At 37.1% G+C, this 22,245-nt stretch overlaps 1 protein-coding gene across 1 annotated transcript in view; it reads left to right on the top strand.

Annotated features, from left to right (window-relative positions):
• The window catches only part of LOC129254237 (maestro heat-like repeat-containing protein family member 1), a 53,122-nt gene extending 31,372 nt beyond the window's left edge, over positions 1 to 21,750 (top strand). Inside the window, exons 16-27 of the mRNA XM_064095636.1 lie at positions 1,216 to 1,323; positions 1,676 to 1,795; positions 2,203 to 2,325; positions 3,785 to 3,934; positions 7,804 to 8,006; positions 9,769 to 9,905; positions 10,383 to 10,486; positions 12,037 to 12,147; positions 12,629 to 12,764; positions 15,190 to 15,302; positions 15,700 to 15,852; positions 21,583 to 21,750. Coding sequence (XP_063951706.1) covers positions 1,216 to 1,323; positions 1,676 to 1,795; positions 2,203 to 2,325; positions 3,785 to 3,934; positions 7,804 to 8,006; positions 9,769 to 9,905; positions 10,383 to 10,486; positions 12,037 to 12,147; positions 12,629 to 12,764; positions 15,190 to 15,302; positions 15,700 to 15,852; positions 21,583 to 21,750 — 1,626 coding nt within the window. The remainder of the gene's footprint in view (positions 1 to 1,215; positions 1,324 to 1,675; positions 1,796 to 2,202; positions 2,326 to 3,784; positions 3,935 to 7,803; positions 8,007 to 9,768; positions 9,906 to 10,382; positions 10,487 to 12,036; positions 12,148 to 12,628; positions 12,765 to 15,189; positions 15,303 to 15,699; positions 15,853 to 21,582) is intronic.
• The last annotated feature ends 495 nt before the right edge of the window (positions 21,751 to 22,245 follow it).

Below are 22,245 nucleotides of genomic sequence, written 5' to 3' on the forward strand. Positions count from 1 at the left end.
TACTGTTTTTTTTATTTATGATTTACATCATTAGATTGTTGAAAGCATATTTTGGTACATTTCCTGAGATGCCTTCTGACACCTTTCTCTTTTTATTCCTTTCATGAATCATTATGTTTTAAAAGAAATTTCCCCTTGGAAATGGATCCTATTCTACCATCGGCATATATATATATATATAAGGGGTGCAAAAAAGGGAAAGGTAAAAAAAATGAGAAAAAGTAAAGGACGAAAGGTGCAGAAAAGATAAAAGTAAATACAATTAAAACTAATCTGCCTATACGTTGTGTTAACTGAGATTCAGTTTGTACTTTTCAATTCATTTCTGCAAAATCTGCTACATTCCTACTTCCAGAACTTGATTTTGCGAGAAAAAAGTTTTTATTCATTTTATGCTGCTGTAAATCTTTCAAGTTTGCCTTCAATAAAAACTTTTCATACTAAAGAGGGTGCTCGTGACTTAATTGTGTAATGCGCAACAAGTCGCCAACTATCAACAATCAATAAATTGGTAAATCTGAATTTCACACTTGCTTATAAATTGTAATTAAACATTAAAGATATTCTGAGGTATTTACGTTATGTTGTGCTACAGTATTTCTGCTTGAATCTGAGATTTTTTTACATTGACATAAACAAATCATGCATACAGTTTGTATACTTTGTTCCGACTCAATAATCATTTATTTATTTATCTGTCTGTATAAACTGGCATAAATAAATGAAGATTACTCTTGGAATATAGCATATCTAAATGGAATATATAGTACCGAAGTGTGACGTCATCAATTTTTCCTTTTTGCATGTCAACTTTTTTGATACCATATTTTGGTAGGCCTTAGATATGACATCACGAATACATGATTAGCCCCGTTGAAATCAATGTACAGGTATTATTGGCCTGGTTTTATATTTTAGGAACCTGGGGAGTGTTTCATCAATATTTTCATCCGACAAGTTGTCAGATCTGACATCTTTCCTTGATTCTGATTGGCTGAGAGGCATTGTTCCTATGGTAACTGTCGGATAAACTGGTACTTGTCGGATAAAATGTCCGACAAGTCCTTTCATGAAACGCCCCCCCAGGTCAATAATACATTGACTTCAATGGGGCTAATTATGTATTCATGAGGTCATATCTAAGATCCTTTTTTTTTTTACATTATCACTTTGGTACTCTATATTGTTAAAAAATATTTTTATTGTATTCATTAGTTATTGTCCAAGACATTAGATGATGCACAGGATGAAGACTGGGTTGCTGCATTAGGAACATGTTTTGGAGAACATACTGCTTTGTATCAAAACATGCCAGAAGAAAAGGTAAAGTATGAATGAATAATTATCATATATTGGATAATGAATAATGAGTGTTCAGATATTTGAAACATGATGATTAGACAATCATGCTCCTAATTTGCAATGTAGAACACGAGTTGCAATCTAGTTAAGGTTATAGTGGAATTGTAAATGTAGAATATATTGAATGATTACATGAAATATATTTTGATTAGTAAAAATATTGAGAGAGTTGTTAATAATGTTTGAATAGGTTGTTGGTTCATTCATATTAGATAAAATAATGTTGAAGCTGCATTTCTGATTAGAGTTGAGAGAATGATACACATTTCCAGCCATTTATTAATAATTTCAAATTCTTTGATTTCCCATTCAGAATTTCTTGTATAAATGTCTTGGAGTGGTGATGAGGAAAGTGACGAACAAGCAGTTTATCCAGAAGCACCTTGATATCATGTTTGCTGTGGTTAGACATAATAACCAGACTGAAAGAGAGGTAAAAATAAGACAATTACCTGTGGATCAACATGAAGAAATGAGGGAGTATGCATTGATTGGATACATACATAATACACAAACTGATGAAGACTAAATATTCTTGACTTCTACAAAGATTATACCTGTGATAGAAAATGATCTGTGATTATATGCAAAATATATTGATGGTGTAAAAAAAGGCAGAGAAGGAGAGAGAGAAAGAAAGAACAATAGATATATGGAGAGAGAGAGAGAGAGAGGAATTGAGACAGAGAGAAAAAGGGAGAAGCAGCCCAAAATCTAGTTGGAAGGAAAAAAAAACAATGATATATTTTTTATTAGAAGTGATAAAAAGAAAGAACTTTACTTGGAAATGAGGAGCTCTTCCTGCCTTTTTTTAATATATGACTTTGGTTTATTATGCAGGGTTGTGCGATTGGAGTTGGTTTCTGTGCTTCATCCCATCTGGATCTAGCACTCACCAAACTTGAAACGGTAACTAAGGGAGAAATGACCAGGAAATCATCTGGTTTCTTTGGATTTGTGAAGGTAAGAAATGTAAAAGATCTATGTTTTCCCTTCAATAATTCTTTCCTGATGTATTCTAACTGTCTGTTAAACAGTCCTGGTATATTTGCATTATGCCCGGTTGACACTTGCACGCATGGTGGTGCCCGCAATGCCCTGTACTGATGCGTGCCATTGTGGGACACTTTATGGCACAACTTTTCTGGATCAGTTCACGCATTGTCCCGACACCTTCACGACAAATTTGCGACATGTTTCCGCATTGCTTGCGCATAGTTCGTGCAGTGTTCACGCACTGTCCCGACGTGCTTTCAGCAAATATTCTCGACACCCTAAAGTGACCCTATTCTGTGACGTATCTAGCGCAAATTAAAATATTCCAACGTTATGGTGTTGACGTTCACTACGTGTTTGATTAGGACTACTTGCACTGATCACGTGGTCTGCACTCACAATTTTGCGCATATCATTCGTGAACTATGCGTGAAGTATGCTTAGCCTATGCGCGACCCTGTCGTGAACTAGTCGTGAACAGTGTGCCACTACCCCGGGGGTGTGCCTACTATTTTTTGCCCCACAAAATTTCTATTTCGACCCCACACAGTGGCGCGCAGTGGTACGAATTGGTTGCGCATAGTTCACAAATAGTGTACGAAATTGAAATGCGTGCCAAAATTGTCATTGCCTGTACTCAAATATGCCTCCTGTGTCTGGGATCCCTTTACCCAATAGCATATTGATAAGATAGAGTCCATACAGAGACGGGCTGCTTGTTTTGTGCTAAACAAGTACTATCACACGTCAAATGTAAGCCAAATGATTAACAACTTAAGTTGGCAGTCCTTGAAGCAACAAAGGAAAATATCACGTCTGTCAATGCTGTATAAGATCGACAATAGCCTAGCTCACTGTCCCACTTTAAAGTCGAAACTCAATCCACTTCCATCTCGCTCAAGATATTTTCACTGCAGGCAACTCCAGCTCATCAACTGCAGAACACAGTACAGGGAGTCATCGTATCTGCCACGCACCATAAAGGACTGGAACCGACTCCGAGAGGATGCTGTGATGGCGACAACTCTTGACACATTTGTGTCGAGAGTTAGCAATTAGTGGCAACAGGCAAAAAATCAACAACAAAAAAAAAAAGTCAAATGAAAAAAAAAAGTAAGATAAAAGGAGATGATATTAGATCTTTGGATTGAGACATTGCAGGACAGGTGTCTTTTTTACTGACCTTCCTTATTCAGCTTGCCATAATAATCAACTTTTATGATTGTGGGCATCAATGTGAAGTTTCAGGTGAGATTTAGATTGAGATGAGAAGAGTATTGCACTGTCTAGGATTAATTTAAAGTATTTGGTTAGTGATATAGATGTGAATGGAGGGACATGGGTCATACAAAAAACAAAGAAGGAAAATAATAACTCTAAACTGTTTTTAATAAAGTGATTTTTTCTCATTTCTTGTATTGTATAGGATAAGGGAAATGATGACACTGGTAAGATCAAGAGTACAGTGATGCTTTGCTATGGATATCTAACACTCTATGCTCCTACAGACATCATCGCATCGAGGGTTGAAACAAATATCCTTAAGAATATCAATCCGCACTTCAAAAATGTCAAGGTAAGACTTTTTTGATAATAATGATAATAAAAATATAGGATATTTATTTTAGGCACATATCCTCTTTTTTGGATGCTCAAGATGCTTGTATATTATCCTATATTACCATGGCTAAGCTAGGCTACCAATTCCGGTGCCCACAGCTTTTTAAGGAAATACTTCCTGCTGGTATACATTTACCTCACCTGGGTTGAGTGTGGCACATTGTTGATCAATTTATTGCTAAAGCAAATTATGCAATGTCTGAGATTCAAACTCATAACCTTTTGTTTTTACAGACAAGAGTCAAAACCATCAGACCACATAGCTCCAAACACTTTTTTTCTGAGTACAAAAAAATATTCCATGAATTAGATTAAGCCTGAGTCTAATCAAATTTAAATTCGGTGTTCTATCGATGTCAGATTTTGCAAAATTGGTGCATTGAAAAAAAAAAATACGGCCTTTTTGTTTGGTACACACAATCATCAAAATGAACAATAATGTTTTCACTTTTAATGACGGACATCACAAATTTGATCGGGTGATGAGCTGCACTTGTCTAAAAAAATATATATCATGTCAGGATTGATTCTCCAACATTGTTATTGCAGAAACTCTTCTCACAATTGTAATATCACCATAGAATGCCATTTTACATGACAAGCAGAGAAAATTATGTTTGATATTTATTCCCATCATTTTGAAGCTCATCTTTTGTGCCCAACTCCGTCGGGTTTTATGTAGAGCACTGAAATCATGAATTGAAAATATGTCATCATTTGTGCATGCGCATCATGCTTCTTTAGTTGGTTCTCGGATACAGATGGAATAAAAAGAAAAATAGAGACAATATTACTCCCATATCAACTTTGCTGACATTACCAATATTTTTACTTTTGCCATAGAAGTTCATTAAATTGTAGTACGTTAATTTGTATCCAATTATCATTCATATATATTTAGTGCTCGATTTGAGACATATTATCTTGATCGACTGCTCTGTACTTATGTCTAAAATGGATTATCATGTCATTATTAATTCTCGAACATCGCATTAATTCATATTCCACAAACTTTCCTCACAATCGTTATATAAGCAAAGAATACCAGTTCAAATGACCATCCAGAGAAAATTATGTATGGTATTTATTCCCATGGATATGAATCTCATTTTGGATCCAACTACATCTTTGGCAAGTTATGTGCTCTCCGCTAGTGTAGCACTTGTTGGTCAGCAAGCATGCCTGTCGATTCGGGAGAGTGAGTGTATGGGGCTATTGTGTATGTGAGTTGACCGAGAATCGTTCGAATCTTTCTCATTATTTTCTTTCAAACTTATATGTTGCCATCTGCAAATGTCATTGTTTTAGATCATGTTTTGTGATCATGGAAAATACAAACGATATTTGCTCTGTCATCTGTTTATGCAACGCTTACCTGTCAGCGCATATTGGCGCAGTGGTAGTAGTGCATGCGTGACGTAGCAAAAAAATTGACTTGATTTTCCCACTTTCAAAATTTATTCGATCAATTCGATGTTCGATCAAATTAAAGCTGTGGAACACCGGTTTTTTTGAATAATCGTTATTCCTAAAATAGATTAAGGAAATTTTGTTCATGTCTTTGTTTTTTTAAAGGAAAATTAAACTTTTGGAATAAGATAGCTTGTGCAAAAACAGAAAAATCAAAGAAGCAGATCAATGCAAGTTGGAGAAAAATTAAATAAATAATAAAGTTATGAGCATTTGAGGTTTAGATCAGTATTGTAATGTAGATCCTCTCATTGGCAATGTGACAGAGATGTGTGATGTCACATGTGAACAACTTTGCCATTACTTTAGTATATATTGCAGTTAAACTGCCCCTTTTACCACATCTATCAGTAGATCATGTATTCTTTCTATACGAAGGCATGTAATACAGATTTTCGAAGAAAACATTGTGGATAAAGAGCTTGTATAACCATAAGAAAGAGCAAAAAGAGACATTTTGGGGGCATTTTATAGTCCATCAAAGGGAAAGTTGTTCACATGTGGCATCACACATCTTTGTCGCATTGCCAATGGGAGGATCTCCATAGCATTAGTGATCGCAATATTCAAATGCTCATAACTTTCTCATTATTTTGTCTGATTTTTCTCAAACTTTCTTCGATCTTATTCTTTGATTTTTCTATTTTCACACAAGCCCACTTGTTCCAAAGTTTCATTCCCCTTTAATGTGTTATTTTTCGTATTACATGTATGTTGGAAATGAATATAGATACATGTATTTGAAACTAGAGATACAGATTTTTGAAACTCGAGATAAGATAGAAGTTATATCAAACATAAAGCTTTAGAGTGGTATGAATAGCAATGTGATATCTATGATTCATTTCACTTTGACTGCTCAGTTTGAAACTATTGAATATATTAATGGTGAGAATATTGATAAATAGTGATTGGATTTTTCTCTCGCCTGCATAGCAGAGCAAGACTATAGGCGGCGCCTTTCTGACGGCGGCGGCGTCGTCAACATCAAATCTTAACCTAAGGTTAAGTTTTTGAAATATCATCATAAATTAGAAAGTATATGGACCTAGTTCATGAAGCTTGGACATAAGGTTAATCAAGTATTACTGAACATCCTGCCTGAGTTTTAGGATACATGACCAAGGTCAGATGTCATTTAGGGTCAATGAACTTTGGTCATGTTGGGGGTATTTGTTGATTTCCATCATAACTTTGAAATTTCATGGCCCTGGTGCTTGAAACTTGGAAATAAGAGTAATGAAGTATCATGGAACGTCATCTGAGTTTCAAGTCACATGACCTTGTTCAAATGTCATTTAGGGTCAACGAACTTATATCATGTTGGGAGATTCAAAACAAATTTTTAACCAAGGTTAAGTATTTGAAATGTCATAACTTTAAAAGTATACAGATCTAGTTAATGAAAATTGGACATAAGTGTAATCAAGCATCAGTGAACATCCTTTGTAAGTTTTAGGTCACATGACCAAGGTCAATGAACTTTGGCCGTGTTGGGGGTATTTGTTGAATTGCCATCATAACTTTGAAAGTTATGAAATGTGGATATAAGGGTAGTCAGGTATCACTGATCGTCTTGCACAAGTCTTCGGTCACACGATCAAGGTCAAATGTCATTTAGGGTCGATGAAAATGTAGTATTTTATTATCATATGAATAGTGTTTCTGTGAATGATTATTCTGGAGTCGTTTTCAAAGTCAGCACTGCTGCTGTATTGAATCGCGTAATGCAGGCAGGACTGCCAGAGGCACTCCAATTGTTATGGAGTTATGAGGAGGAGGGTAGGAAGGATGAGAGTGAGGAAGGAAAAGAGGGAAGGAATAGGAAAAAAAGATGACGGGAAGAGAAGGTGAAGGAAGAAGGGGAGCACTGGTGGATCCAGGGGGGGAGGGTACAGCCGGCCCATGCCTCCCTCCCTTTTGAGAGCCGTAATCAAAATTTGTAATGTTAATATACCGCTTTTACCAAAGTGTGCCGCTCCCCTTTTGAAAGTGAGGACTTTTTTTTTGCTTTTCAAATTTTCCGTGGATGAAATTACTTTGAATTTTAGGTAAAAACCTTTTTTTTTGCTTCTCAAATTTTCATCGGAAAAATGTGACTCCCTTTTTGAACGTCTTGGATCCGCCCCTGAAGGGGAGGAAAGGGAGGTGGAGGGGATTAGGGAGGAATAGGAGCAAAGAGGAGGAGAAGGGGGAAAAGAAGAACGGGGCAAAGGACTGAAAGGAGTGGAAGAGAAAAGGAGGAGAGGGGACAGTGACAAGAGAAGTATGAATCTTGGGTATCAAGTAAAATTAGTATCAAGAATAATTGACTGCATGTACTTGAAAAACAATATTTGGCATCTCCTTCTTCAGGATGCTGCTGTAAAACAGAACATAATCCGAGCTGTAGACCTGATTGGCAAGGCCTTGCATCCAGACCATCTCAAAACCAGGCACTCGTTTGCTAAGAAGACTGACTTACTCGCTCACATGAGGTCATACATGCAAGCAGAGAGTACCAAGGAGATTACCACAGATACAAGAGCTTTAGCACTTCAAGCATGTGCAGCATTAGTGTATCTTTTCAAGTTACATTCATTTAGAATACTGTATAAGCTGTTATTTTTGCATACATAACTTTTCATGAATCATGGGGGTCCCGACATTTTTAACTGGTTGTTGAATTCGCGATCAAGAGATGTACCAAAGAGAAGCAAAAATAGTGCAAAACATGTGCAAAAATATTCTCCTCAAAGCACCCATGCTGACGTGTAGTTTGTACATAAGCATGTACCTGTAAAGAACAGTTAGAAAGTGTGAAAAAAGTGGCTTAAATTTCACTTTTGTACGTTTAGATCTGAAAATTCATCATGTCAGTTTGATCTGTAGAAGCAATATTTGGAAGATGTGTTTTGTTTGATTCATTTTTTTGAAAACTTGGTTTTAGTGCAAAAATGTAGATTTTTTAAAACAGAATCTTACACCTCTAAAACCTCTGGTCATGCGACTTATGAATGTGGCTGCCCCTGGCATGGTTTCGGCTGGGTCCGCCCCTGGCCACGCCCCTTGCCGCACCCTTTTGATTGCATTCTTGCATGAGCTACTTGCAACCATAGCAACAAAAAATTACTATTTCATTTTGATTTTTGTCACTTTTGCATAGATTTGATTTTGAGAAGGAGACTCCTTTGGTCTCCGTCAATTTTTTCATTATTAATTGTCTACTTTTTGACTCCCTAAAGTTATGTTGTCCACTCAATGAGTTTTTTACCGCTCTGATGGAATAAATCTACATTAACCGTATGTTACGTTGGATTTTGTGGCAGTCACAATGAATATGCAAATAGCTGCTATGTACCTTGGTTATAGAGTCAATCAGATGACAATTAAATCAAATTACTTCATAGAAAATACATTGTAATATTACAGTGAGTGAATAGATATTGATAAAAATATGCTAGGAAATAATTGAAGCTCTGAATAAACAAGTGAAATTCTATCTAACTTTTTGAATTACTAACTGTACCTTTCAACCTTATTTTTTTGTACGTATATAGGTGCATATCTCAACTCTTTCACCACACAGCATGTTTGCAATAGCAAAGCTTTGCTGTTTGGGACATTGGTACTGGTTAATAAATGTGTCAATATCTTCGCGCCTTTTTTAAATTCGCGGCCGATCGGCAATTCGCGAAAATAACAGCTTGTCCAGTAGTAGTGATCAAGATGATATCTTATTGTACATTGTATTATAACTTGTTACATGTGTATATATTATATATCTGTGTGTTTTGATTGATGTTTTGATGTCTCGTATAAATGCCATTACTTAATATGTTTCACAATAGAATTCTGTTGAATCGTATGTTACATTTGTTATACATTCTTCAAACTAAATGTAATTAAAAGCCAATTTTTTATAATATGCATAAATGTATGAAAAAATAAGCAGTAGGATGGGGGATCGGGTGTCCGGACACATTATATTTTTGAAGCCTTCTTTTTTGTCATTGGATTACACTACAAATACGAAATTAATAGTTGTAATCATCTTCTATTTTGTTCTCTATAATATTTCCTGACATTTTGTACTAAAAATTGATAAAACTTTCCTTGTAAATTTTTCCAAATGACTTTCTAAAATTGATCGTCCGGACACACAACCTGTCCGGACACACAACAACTGGGTATACAAGCTATAATGTTTTGTAAGATTCAAAATATTTTGTATTTTGAAATATTTTGGCTCTCATGAAGGAAGTTCGTTCAAATTACCAAATGTTTTTCACGTTCATAGTACCATGAAGTGTTTTTTTTCCTTGACAAGGTGTTATTCAGTAAACTTGATCCTCTTCTCACTGAGGCTGATGCGTTTACACTTATCAATACTGGTGTGACTTGTCTCTTTAAGCTCCCTGACTGCCCGCTCATGACCTCTAAGGGAAAGGAAGAACTTCGAGAAGATGAAATCAAAGGTTAGGTGATGATTCATTGATAAATGAACAGTGAGAAATTAAAAAAAACATGTATTGAATTCAAAACTTATCTTTTCTATAAAGTGGGCAATATTTTGCTAAAAAATTACTTTTTAAAGTCAATTATGAATATAATTATGAGTTACTTTACAATATTCCCAAAATTTGAAATTATGACAAGATCGCTTATTATTCAACTGTAATTGTGATATGTAAATGTGTATGGAAGCTCACTTAAACTAATTTAATTTGAATTCCATTGTGTTCTTGTGTTTTTATTTCACGCTTGTTACTCTGGTGCTGAAATATTTGTATTTGTAACTTTTTTTTTCTCCTTGCATATCATCACATTTTCTTTTGTTTTCTCATTCTATCTATTCTCATTTTATGTATCTCATTAAATATCAGTATTATTTATATCTCAAGAAATTTAGATTTCATGATTGAAATATTTCTCTGTCTATCCCTGTATGGCAGAGTATGATGTGCTGATAGAATCATCATTGGATGGTCTTCATGAGATGCTTAAAGAGCTTCTGAGGAAAGATATCACACCAATAGGCTTCCATAATATATTCAAGGTATTCAAATGGATTTATTACCATTTACACTTCTTGAATTAACTTGGTTGTTATTATCTGTGTATATGATTTTAGAAGGAATGACACTTGAAATAATCTATTGATATGATATGAATGGGAATATTTAAAGTGAAGTTTTACTTCAGCTCTTACTACATAGCAAACTTGTTTTTTATTAAATTTCTGAGTTCCCAATTTTCAAAGCGATAAGTATAGGAAGAAATTGATGTTTAGTGTAATCCTAATTCATGACTGCTCATTGTGCTTTGAGAGACATCTTTGGCCGTGGTTAAAATTTTGTAATCATCACCTCTACAGATGAACTACTCTCCAAATTGTAGCCTGAAGCTGAGCATGTGGGGCTTATACTTACCTTGCCACCTGCATTTTTCTTAGCCTTTAGCTTATTAGCTGTAATTAGATCAACATTGAAAAATAGACCTGATTTTTCTATATTAGCATTTTTTTCATAAGAGCCTAGGCACCTTGTCCAAAGTCCAAGCCATATCTTTCCTACAGGAATCCCTATTTTATTTTTACCAATCTTCACATAACATCATAGACAATATACATGTAATAGGAATGCAGAAAACCTGTTGTGAGAGGGCACATAGCAGGATTCCTGGTTAAAAAAAATGTAATGCCGTCTTTTGACAAGTTGCCTTTTTGAGTATGTACCGAGATAACTGTACTTTTATCAGATTGATTCCAAAGTGGGTTTGCAGATTATCTTCCTTGCTATGGGGGAATCATAACCAGCTTTATTTTTCTTGTTTTGTGAGTGCCATTTGCAGGTGAATAGTTGAATGTTCAGAGTATAATTAGAGCCAGTTTTCCTCAAGAGAGAAATATCTGGAGAGACCGGTATTAAATATGTTGTAAATTTGAAAATCAGGAGAGCTGTGTAGTAAAGAAGGATAAACAGGAGAGACAGATAGTTAACATTTTGTTACTGTTCTATGCAATATTTCTAAAGTTCTAAAAATGAATGCATTAAACTCATAAATTATCTTCAGGGGCCATTCCACTATCACAATTTGAAACCCGATCCATCCTGATCATTAGATTGGCGGAGGTCGGGACAGAAATTGGTTGAAATCGGGAGTAGCGTAATAACAATGTTGTGACAATGGGGTAACAGCAGGCCTTTTATTCAGATCGGCTTGATCAGATAAAATTTTGAACATATTCAAACTTTCATGCCAATCTTCCCAATCAGAAAACGCCCAGTTTGAATCGTGTGGGAAGTGGGAAAAGTGTAAACGACATGGCATGCAGTCGTGGGATGAGCATAATCAGGTCTTTCCTGACGTACTGACAGCGAACCATTGGGGTAATAATCCCCTATTCCTTTCAACAATTTTTAATACTGCAAATTATTTTTCGCTGACTCCCAGTAAATTGGCTGATTTTTCCACGATCCTGCCCAATCTGAAGGTTTGTCAAATCGTAGCAACATCGGCATAGTGGAACAGGGTTTAATTAGTGATGACCTTTCCAGTATGCTGTCATTTAATGAGGAATCCATGATTTTTTTTTTTTTTACATAGCACTTATATCCATGGTTGTTATCTGGTGAGGGTCATGAGAGACAGAGAGCAGTAGAGACTACCATGGTCCTTCTATCATTCTATCTGGAACATGTAGAAGATGTCACAGGGGTAAGGAAGGATGGAGAGTGTGATCTTAAATGGACAGATGTGAATATGCAATGATTATGATGATAATGGTGAAAGTTATGATGATGATGATGAAGATGATGACGGTGGCCACGACGACAATAACGTCGACGACGGTGATGATGGTTATGATAATATGGTGAAGATGATGGTGGTTATGATGATATGATGATGATGGTAGCAATGATGATAATATCAATGTTGATGCTGATGATTATATGATGGTTTTGAAGGCAATGATGATAATGATGAAGATGATGATGATTATGACAATGAAGATGTTGTTTATGATAATTCATTTGATAATTGAACTAATTTCAACCCAAGAAATTACCAAGAATTCTATGACATCGGTGTCAATAAACTGGACTTCTCTGAGATTTGATGGTGCAGTGTTTTGATGAGATAAACCCACTACCACCCATTATCATACTAACTTGTCATTGTTCCTTTTTCTCTGTAGGGGCCCTCTGCCTTTACCTGTATGGGTGAAATCTTAGCCTACCTTGTCCCAAGGTGTTCAGATCCATGCACTGACGTCCGTGGTCAAGCTATAGAAGGCATTCAACTCACACTTAAGATTGCTCTACTATATGAAGGTCAGGTTAAATGTTCTATTTTTATTATCCATAAGATTTAATGTCTTTTCATTTTCTAGTTTTTGCTCATCATGCATTAATATTTTCTAAGGCCAAAAATGAGAGGGGAAAAAATGAATTTAGGAGGAAGAGAAGGTGCTCTTTTTTCAAATCAGTTGCCTGACCCATTTTCAAGAATTTCTGTCTGGCCTATTTCAAATTGGCCTGAGGCTTTTCTCCAGTTAGCCCTTACTTGGATTCAGAGTACAACATCAGTTTTTTTAATGGCTGGATAAATATAAACAGCAATCACATTGATATCACTTTTGAAGGGCTGGGAAGAAAGAAGATACAATCTGCATAATTTTGTTTCATTAGTGAGGAAAATTAGTATATGAGAACAGAATTGGGTTGGGAAAGGGAAAAATACTCTTGAAAATACTGCTACCACTGTATTTCCCTTGAAAGTGACTTTGACAGGAATATGATTGATATTGTACTGGATGTCTATTACACAGGAAGGAAATTTATACTCATGAAATATGCAAGGTTGGTATTTGCATGGTGTCTAATGAACAATGAAATGTACTTAACTTTTGGTAAACAAGCAGGAATGCACACATGTTCAAAGTAGGCTAATGAGCTCTTTGTACATAATTAGTGTGGCTAGGGTATTTGAAATGTGATAATGAAAAAGCAACAGTTTTTCTGACATATGTTTGATATGTGAGATCTTACATTTTGATACAGATTTTTTTAGCAGTCATCAAGAATGAAATTTCTTTCAAATAGAGACCTTAATTATTGCTAGATATTCAATTTATTTTCAATATTTTTGTTAGTATTATTTATTTGGTAACAAGTAGGGGAGAGTGGGTAAATAAGGCCACCTTTTTTATAATTCCAATTATATCTTTTTAATATAAAGCAGTAAAAATCATGATAAGATGTGTAGGCCTGGGAGTAAACATCGACTGATTGAATGGTTCGAATGGCTTGCCGCCTATCGCTATTCGATTAGTAAAATTTACACTGTTCGAATGTTCGGAAGATCCCAATTAGACACTTGGGATCACTCGAATACTCAAGTAATACATGTAGTAACAGAATGACAAGATAGCAATGATAATAATTGTTTTTAAATACTTGATACAGGTGTAAAAATGATGTTATTGAGGTAATTTGTCAATGATTGTATCACATTCATAGTTAAACACAAACCTGAAAGAGCTCCGAAAATTTAATCCCACCCGGCCTTGCCTTTGATACACAATGTATGTTGTCTGCATGCTTAAAACAGAAAGTACACACACAAGTAGCTCACTTGAGCTGAGTGATATGTGATTGGAACTTTGACGGCCAATGAAACTTTTGGGGAGACAAAGAATAATAAGCCACGTGCGTTCCCATTATCAGGAAAGGTCATGACTTCAGAAACAATTGACCCTTCCCCATCTCGGTGTGTGTTTGTGTGAGAGAGAGAGATAGGGGGTGGGATTGGAGCCACGAGACTTTCCTTTCATGTTTCAAAACAAAGCTTCCCGGCCCCTTAAACATTCCAACACGCACAGTCACCTAAGCACAAGCTCTCGACTAGTCTCCCAAAATAGACCCAGTTTCTAGGTTCAAATGATAAAAATTTGTAATTTTGAAATATATTTCAAATGAAAAATATTTTGCAAAATAATTTGTTAGATACACCAATGTACAGTGTGTAGCATCATGGGCAGTACAGTGCCACAAGTGGGGGTGGGGGCATGGTGTGGGCCCGAGATGAAATTTTTCAAGAAGTGAAAGGCACACCTGCATGTCTGTCTCAAAGAATATCGTACATGTACTTCATGAATGAGTTGTTTACTTAGACGTAATTGTACTTTGGACTGCCGGAGAATTTCTGCATTAGGAGTCCTAAGTAGGTCAACTATTGTGACTTAAAAGACATGATTTCGACGAACAATCGAATCATTCGATTGTTCTACACAAACAGTAATCCATTTGACCCTACCATTCTTGAGCAGTGAGCTAAAAACTAACAGGCGGCCTTATTTACCCCACTCTCCCCTACATTCATTGTGTAGATATATATGCAGGTTTAAGATTTTATAAGACTCAGGGTTTTTACTCTCCGTTTTTTTTTTAATGGATTGTTATCAGTTGTCTTATAAATGTTATTTCCCTTTGTGTTGTGTCATTTTGTTTGTTCTAACCATTTTATGCTCTATGTAGATTTAGGAAATTATTTTTGTGTATTCTATAATGTTGTTTTCATTTTATCAGTGAGTGTGTGTGCTTTAAGCACTTGATTTCAAGTACATTTTGTGCCATAAGATTTATTGTGGGAAAAAGAAATTTGATTAGAAGAGAATTTCTTAGTAAATACATGTACTATGAGTTTAAATTAGGAATTTAAATGATTTTTTGTCATATTTGCCTGTTGCTTCAAAAGGGAGAGCAAGAGATTATGAAGACAAGATGGTAGAAGCCCTTTCCGTCCTTCGGGGTAGGAGTACAACCACTGATGCTCAGGCTCTATTTAGTATCATAAGTGATCTATCAAAGGTATTTTCAAACAGTTATCTAATCTAGCAGGATCATCATACACACAATACAAGTTATTTCGTAATTTAGATGCTAAAAACTAATATTTATATTATTAAAAAAGTGATTGTTCCCAGAAATGCAAAGAGCGTAACAGCTGCCTTGATGAAAGAGAGGGTAACGATACTCCATTATTAGGGACTTCTGACGCAATAAGTATTAAGGGTTACATAACTACAAGCAAGCATTATTATTAAAAAAATTGTTCATAGAATGCAATTTATGACTTAAAAAAATGAAATTTATGAAATGATAGTTTTTTTAATCTAAATCATTGATATTGCTTAATGGTCTCCCTCCCATTTTGTTCTCCCTTTAATCTTTCACCACCTATCTCATTCAAATTTACCCAACCTAGGCCCTTGCCAGGAGAATACCCAGTGAGCAACTAGAAGGTTTTGTATTTCTACTAATAGAAGGACTCCTTGATATTCAATCTCATTGTTCCAGTGGTGCTTGTGTAGTACTCAACACTATCCTAAAGTCAAGAGGAACTGAACTCATCACATCAGTAAGTTCACGTTCCATTTTATTACATATCCTGGGTCTCAAAGCTTTATAATTCATAATACACTTCATTTTCATGAATGATTGTGCATTGTAGTCAATACAATTGTGACCTGCCACCCCAAAACCAACAATATGTCGACCAAAATGAATATTGAGATTTTTATTGAGCTTGAAAATTCATTTCCTAAGCTTTGAAATGATATATGATATGTTAAATTGACCAACAATAACCATTACAAGTACTTGATTGAATGCAGAGGAAATTCAGCAAGAGTTTAAAAAAATTAGGAGAAAACAAGCTTTGAAGTTTGGGGTACACTCAAGCATGAGAATGCATACTGTGTAAATCTCAGTTAAACTTCCAAGCACTCCGAATAAGTAGTGCCCCAGAAACTCTTTTATTATTTCTTTTATTCAACTTCACGACTTAAAATTTTTACAGTATGAAGAAGAATTGCTCTTTCAGATAAGCTATTTTTTTATTTTTGGTTTTTGGAGAGACTAAATGACTATTTTGGCTATTTACAGAGAACCTTATCTGGCGACTTATGGATGGTTTTGGGGTAGTAGGTCACAATTGATCATGAAATATATTATCATTGTTTAAGCATTGCGTCACATGGCTCTGATCGTCTTCCACACACCTTACAGCTGGTCCACGATCAGATTTGGGAACGAATCGCATTTTGCTCATCTTCTAAAAATGTGAATTAAAAATGTATTTTTATTTGAGGTTCAAATTAACTGTAGGAATATTATCATAACAAATTTGGATGATTGAAGCCTTTATTTTTAGGTAAAGGCCAAATTAGTTTTAAATAGTAGCCAATCATACAATTGCTATGACGTCATTACGACTAGATATCAAATCCGCTTGTATTCTAATAAGGATGATAGCATAGTCGCACATTTGAGCATAGGTATTCGTGTAATGAATTAGAACATTACAATATTCCATGTCTCAAAATTAGCATCAAATTTAACTACATATTATTCCAAAATCGGGTCGCAGACCAATCGTAAGGAGTGCAGTGGCCTTTAGCCCTATTACGCATGATTTTTATGAATGATTGTAGGCCTACATTGTGGCCAATGCAGTTCATCATACAAGTATGTCTGCAAATATTATGAAGCTATGTATTAGAGGGCCCAGATAAAGTCTGCCCTATCACGCTTGAGTTTCATGAATGATTGGACATTATAGTCAATGTAATAAATCTTCATATTTATTAAAAACTCTATGATCATTGGTAAGCTTTGATATACATGTATGGGGCCCCAGAGCCCCTTTGCATAAAACTTACCGTTATAGTAACAGCATGGAATCCTTGATTTTGATTAGGTTGTTTATCAGCGTTACCATGGTAGTAACCATTGGATGGCATAGTTACCATAATAGTGTAGATGCATGGTTGTTTCTCGAGGCTCAAGGGGACCGCGACAGGACTATGCCCGAGGCCATGGTCTGGCCCGGTGCGGTAAAAAGAAGAAACAAAAGAAACAACCATGTCTCGAATATCAAAGCAATCCATATCTTTTTTATGAACCAAATTTATGATAAGTCTAACTTCTTCAAAATAGTCGACATCCAGATCTACTGTCTAATGTTTTTAAATTAGCAGAGCTTCCAAGTCTCCCGGATCCTGCTGGAGAATACTGGATTGCGATCCAATCTCCCGTTCTCCCGACCCCATGCCAAAATCTCCCGGATAATCAGGATTTTTAGCTGTTAAATTATAAAATTCATACAAATGACTGTTTTACGAGTCTAGCATGTTCAACTCCCTTACACCCATGTGGAACCTCCTTATCACATTTTCATTTTACCCAATAACTTTTACCAGGTTTTGCATAATCGTACATTGATTTCCAATGTAAATGAAGATAATTTTACTTAATGACTGGTGAATTAGTCTAACAAGCCATTTTTTTCCTGGTTCTGCAATGTGTGTGATGGAAACACTTCAGCGGCACTCCATGCACATGCCACCGATGCGCGCCGGCGCGGCCCTGCCTGGTCTCCAGCCGGCCGGGCCGCACCAGGAGGCTATGAGAAGGGAAGTCCATGAGCACTGCGAGGCATTTTTTGTAAGCTTGTGTGCGCTTTATGGAGCCTAGGACTCGTCCGTGTAATATTTGGTAGAGGATACTTTCCAAAATGGGGTAGAATAAGGTCACAATAGCACCCCAAATAAAAGGGGAAAAATAAATTAGGCACTATCCTGGTTTAAGTCACCACTCCATTCACTGCTGTTCATTTTGTCAGCGGCGGTGACTTCTTTCCTCTCCCATTGACTTTGTAGACAACGAGCGCACACACACACGAGAAGAGAGGTGACTTATTTCAGGATAAGGCCATAAATTATGCACTTACCTCGATTATATGGATGAAGGTCTATGGTGACACAGAATCCTGACATCGAGGCACAAACTGGACCCTCAAAAAAAGGAAAAGTTCTGTCTCGTTCGTTCTCCTTCTTTCAAAATTGAAAACAAAATGGTCGATCGATACTGAGAACGAACGCGACATACATGTAAGAGGTCTAACTTTTCCTTTTTTGAGGGTCCAGTTTGTGCTTGATGTCAGGATTCTGTGTCATGATAAACCTTCATCCAAATAATCGAGGTAAGTGCATAATTTATTTTTCTCCTGGGTTACTGTATTGCCTGAAGTATATTTTTAGTCAATGACAATTCGTGAAATCTTTCTAATGTGCATTTAATCTATCTGCAAAAAGTTTTGATGGTTTAGACAGCTGTCAGTTACTATCAAATGTTGTTTCTTAATGTGTTTTGCTACCCAAAAATCCCATCCGTGGGACAACGTTCCGCCGCTCCCTCACAAAATCATACCTCCGCAAAATCTACTGGATTCTATCATCCCATTGTTGGCAGCTCTGATCTACATGTAGGCCCTAAGTTAGGTTTGAAAATCAAAGCAGTCCATACGGTACATATTTTATGATAATTGATATTGATAATAACTCTTAACTTCTCCAAAATAATGTTAGATCTAAAATAAGTTAGGCCTAACTTTACATCTTTAGATCTTTAGATTTTCTCTAACTTTAGTCATATTAATGTCCCCTTTTTAAGAAAACTCAATCAAATGTTGGGGATAGAACTTGCAGAAGCTGAGAATCTGTATCATTCCATCTAAATGTGTTACGTGTGTAATAAGCGCGTAAATGCACAAGTTGTCTAAAATTATTGATTAAATCATGCTCATATCTATGGTATCCGCAATCACCGCAAAAAGCAACATTTTGCATGCATTCAAATGGGGATCTCAGCCAAATTTAACTATGCCTGTTGTTAAGGGGTGGGTCAGGGGGCAACGGCATAAATCTTGTGAACGCCTGTTGCCAATGGTAACCACCTGAGTTTATTGTTTTGGGGCATGCTCAAATAAATGACCCCACTTTTGACCATTCAGAGGAACAGACTTTATGTAATGAGGCCCAGGGGCGGTATTCTGAGGTCATTTTATCTCTTAAAATTAAATTGGTATTCTGAGATGACATTTTATCTCTCAGATAAAATTTAAAATTTACTATCAATAACTGGGATATACTCATTTGATTTGCTTGTTCATTACGATGAACCAGCACGCCGAATATACAGTACACAATTTTCCTGCGCGCGCGCTGCATCTCCCTATGAACGCACTATCCCAAGATCATCGCGCAATTTGGCGTCCATTTCCTCTTTTACTTTCGCCTGCTGCCGTGATCAGACGTTAGCTAAGTACACTCCCACTTTACATCTTAAAAGTGTCCGTTGTTTACATATTTATCTATGTATTTACAGCCTATTTCAATCCTTTGCCTTTCGGCTTTAGATTGATTTCATTTATATCCTAGTGCATGGAGCCTTCGTGTTATTATTCACGTTTTTCTTTAAATAAACTTGTGAGTTCCTAATCGTCAGTTTCGTTTTCTCACAGACGGGTTGCCTCCGCTTCCCTTACCCGTAGCTCCGCGGACTCTTCCTGCGTGCCGCAGGCATTGATACGACGCCCCCTTTCTTTATAATCCTTTTTAATTCTTTTTTATTCTTGACTTGCACCTTTGCCTCGTCTTGAATTGAATTGATTTTATTTCCTCCCCACAGCTTAGGCTATGGGACAGGTAGGAGCGTCGTCCTTGTTTGTTCTCAAACTTGTTTTCAACTTGTTCCTTTGTGAGTCGGTTGATTGTCTCAATCAATCTTTTGTTCTTGTTTGATTAATTGATTAATTAATGAATTAATTAATTGTTTAATTAACCAATTGGTTAATTGTTTAATTATTAATTAATTAAAATAATTATTTTTGTATTGAAAATTTTTTTTTAGACTTATTGTCTTAAAAAAAATTTCTCTTAAAATTTTTGGGAAGCCCCCCTGTTATCTATTAGCGTCCTTTAAAAAAGTTTTCGCTAATGAGTTTTCGGCTTCCAGTTTAAGGGAAGTAAGTTTTTACTTCTTCCTTTCAGATCAGCTCCTTTACTTATTTCTTTTTACCCTTGTCAAAAAAAAAACATTGTTTTTTTTTTCTTAGCTGATCCTGCTCTTCGTCCTTGGACTTAGACGTTTCTGTTTGTAATTAATTAACGTCATGTATACGTGTAATTGATTAAAAAAAAAAAAAAAAAAAAAAAAAAACTTTAGTTTTTTTTTCTCACTTCAGCTTCTTAACTTTGTTTGATCTCATGTTTAAGAAGTCGGTCCTGTTCTTTCTGAAGTTATTAATTTTATTATTAATATTTCTGAAAAGGATCTTGCTTTGTCAACTTTCTTGTCCACCCACCCCTCCGCCCCCTCTCTGTTTTCAACCCTCCTTTTGTTCTTTCAGGCTAAGAACTTACCAGGTAGATGAGCTCTTTTGACTCATCTCCTGTTGACTCCAAACCTGCCGCTGGGAGAAAACCAGACATGGTATTATTGTTCCGGTGATCAGCGGCGGTGATTATGAGGGCAAGAGAGTGAGACCCTTTGCGATGGGCTCTATAAAGGGTGGAACCGTGGAGTTGCGTCCACGTGCCTTGGAAAAAGGAGGGTGGAACCGTGGAGTTGCGTCCACGTGCCCAAGAGGGTGGAACCGCGCCCACATGCCCGAGCGTTTTAGGGTGGAACCGTGGCGCAGCGGCCACGTGCCTGAAAGGTGATAGCCAAGGCTCCCTCGACGGGACCTGAACCTATTTTGGGGAGTGTTGTACTAGTATAGAAAACTTCACTCCTCCAGGGCTGCTATACCCACCGGCTATCGGGTCCAACAAGTCCGGGTTAAGAGCATGGGACTCTTTTCCCGGCACAGACTAGGCTCGATGCTTTGTCAGTCTCCTTCAGGGAGCATTAGCAAAGGGCTACCAGCCCCTAGTCGCTAGAGACACGTGAGCTCGACTCCGTCAATCTCACGATTATCTGATCAGGGTGGAACCGTGGAATCGCGTCCACGTGCCCTTAAAGGTGGAACCGTGGAATTAGCGTTCATGTGCCTAAACGGCTTGATCAGATTTGGGTGACTTTTCTCATGCGAGATATCACGTCCCCCCTGTCTCTTGTGCCCTCTTCTGCCCCCCGGCGGGGGCCGCATAGAAGAGGAAGAAGAAGAAATTCTAGGTTGCTAACCCCGCTTTGCGGGCAGACCCTTTCTTTCTAATTCTTGTGCCGATGGCCAGGCGTCGTAACTTCTTGTTACAACAGAACGCCCTCGAGCATCACGGAATTTTATCCTCATGCTCTCTGTCAGCTAAAACCGCCGTGTCAAACACCGGGCAGGTCAAGCAGACATTCGCCATCTCACACCTCGGAGAGTCACCGGCAATTTCATGATTCGCCGGCTCAGACTCCCGATAATTTGTGGGTCAGGCGTCGCAACTCTCATGTTGCTTCACACGCCCACGAGCAGTGCGGGTAAATTCCCCCACGCTTCATGTCAGCTTCAGCCGCCGTGTCAAGCAGACATTCGCCATCTCACACCTCGGAGAGTCACCGGTAATTTCATGATTTGCCGGCTCACGCACCTGCAAGGGAAATTCCCGCTAACACACAGGTGTTATCGACATACGGGCATCGCCCCCCATTATGTCACCAGACTCCCGATAATTGTGGGACAGGCGTCGCAACTCTCATGTTGCTTCACACGCCCACGAGCTGTGCGGGTAAATTCCCCCATGCTTCATGTCAGCTTCAGCCGCCGTGCTAAGCACCGTGCGGTTCAAGCAGTCACCTGCCCTCTCACGCCGGGCTTTTATTGAAACGCTGTTGCTTCCAACATGCGGTTTTCAAGCCAACATGTCGGCAAGCTCTCGGTGACCGACGGCTGGACGTTGCATCCTTACAGGTTGCATCAACACGTCCCGAGCATTACGGGTTCTTACCCTCGTGTTCTCCGTCATTATAGACCGCCGCT

The sequence above is a fragment of the Lytechinus pictus genome, chromosome 2, assembly GCF_037042905.1.
Source record: "Lytechinus pictus isolate F3 Inbred chromosome 2, Lp3.0, whole genome shotgun sequence".
In the NCBI taxonomy this organism is placed as follows: domain Eukaryota; kingdom Metazoa; phylum Echinodermata; class Echinoidea; order Temnopleuroida; family Toxopneustidae; genus Lytechinus; species Lytechinus pictus.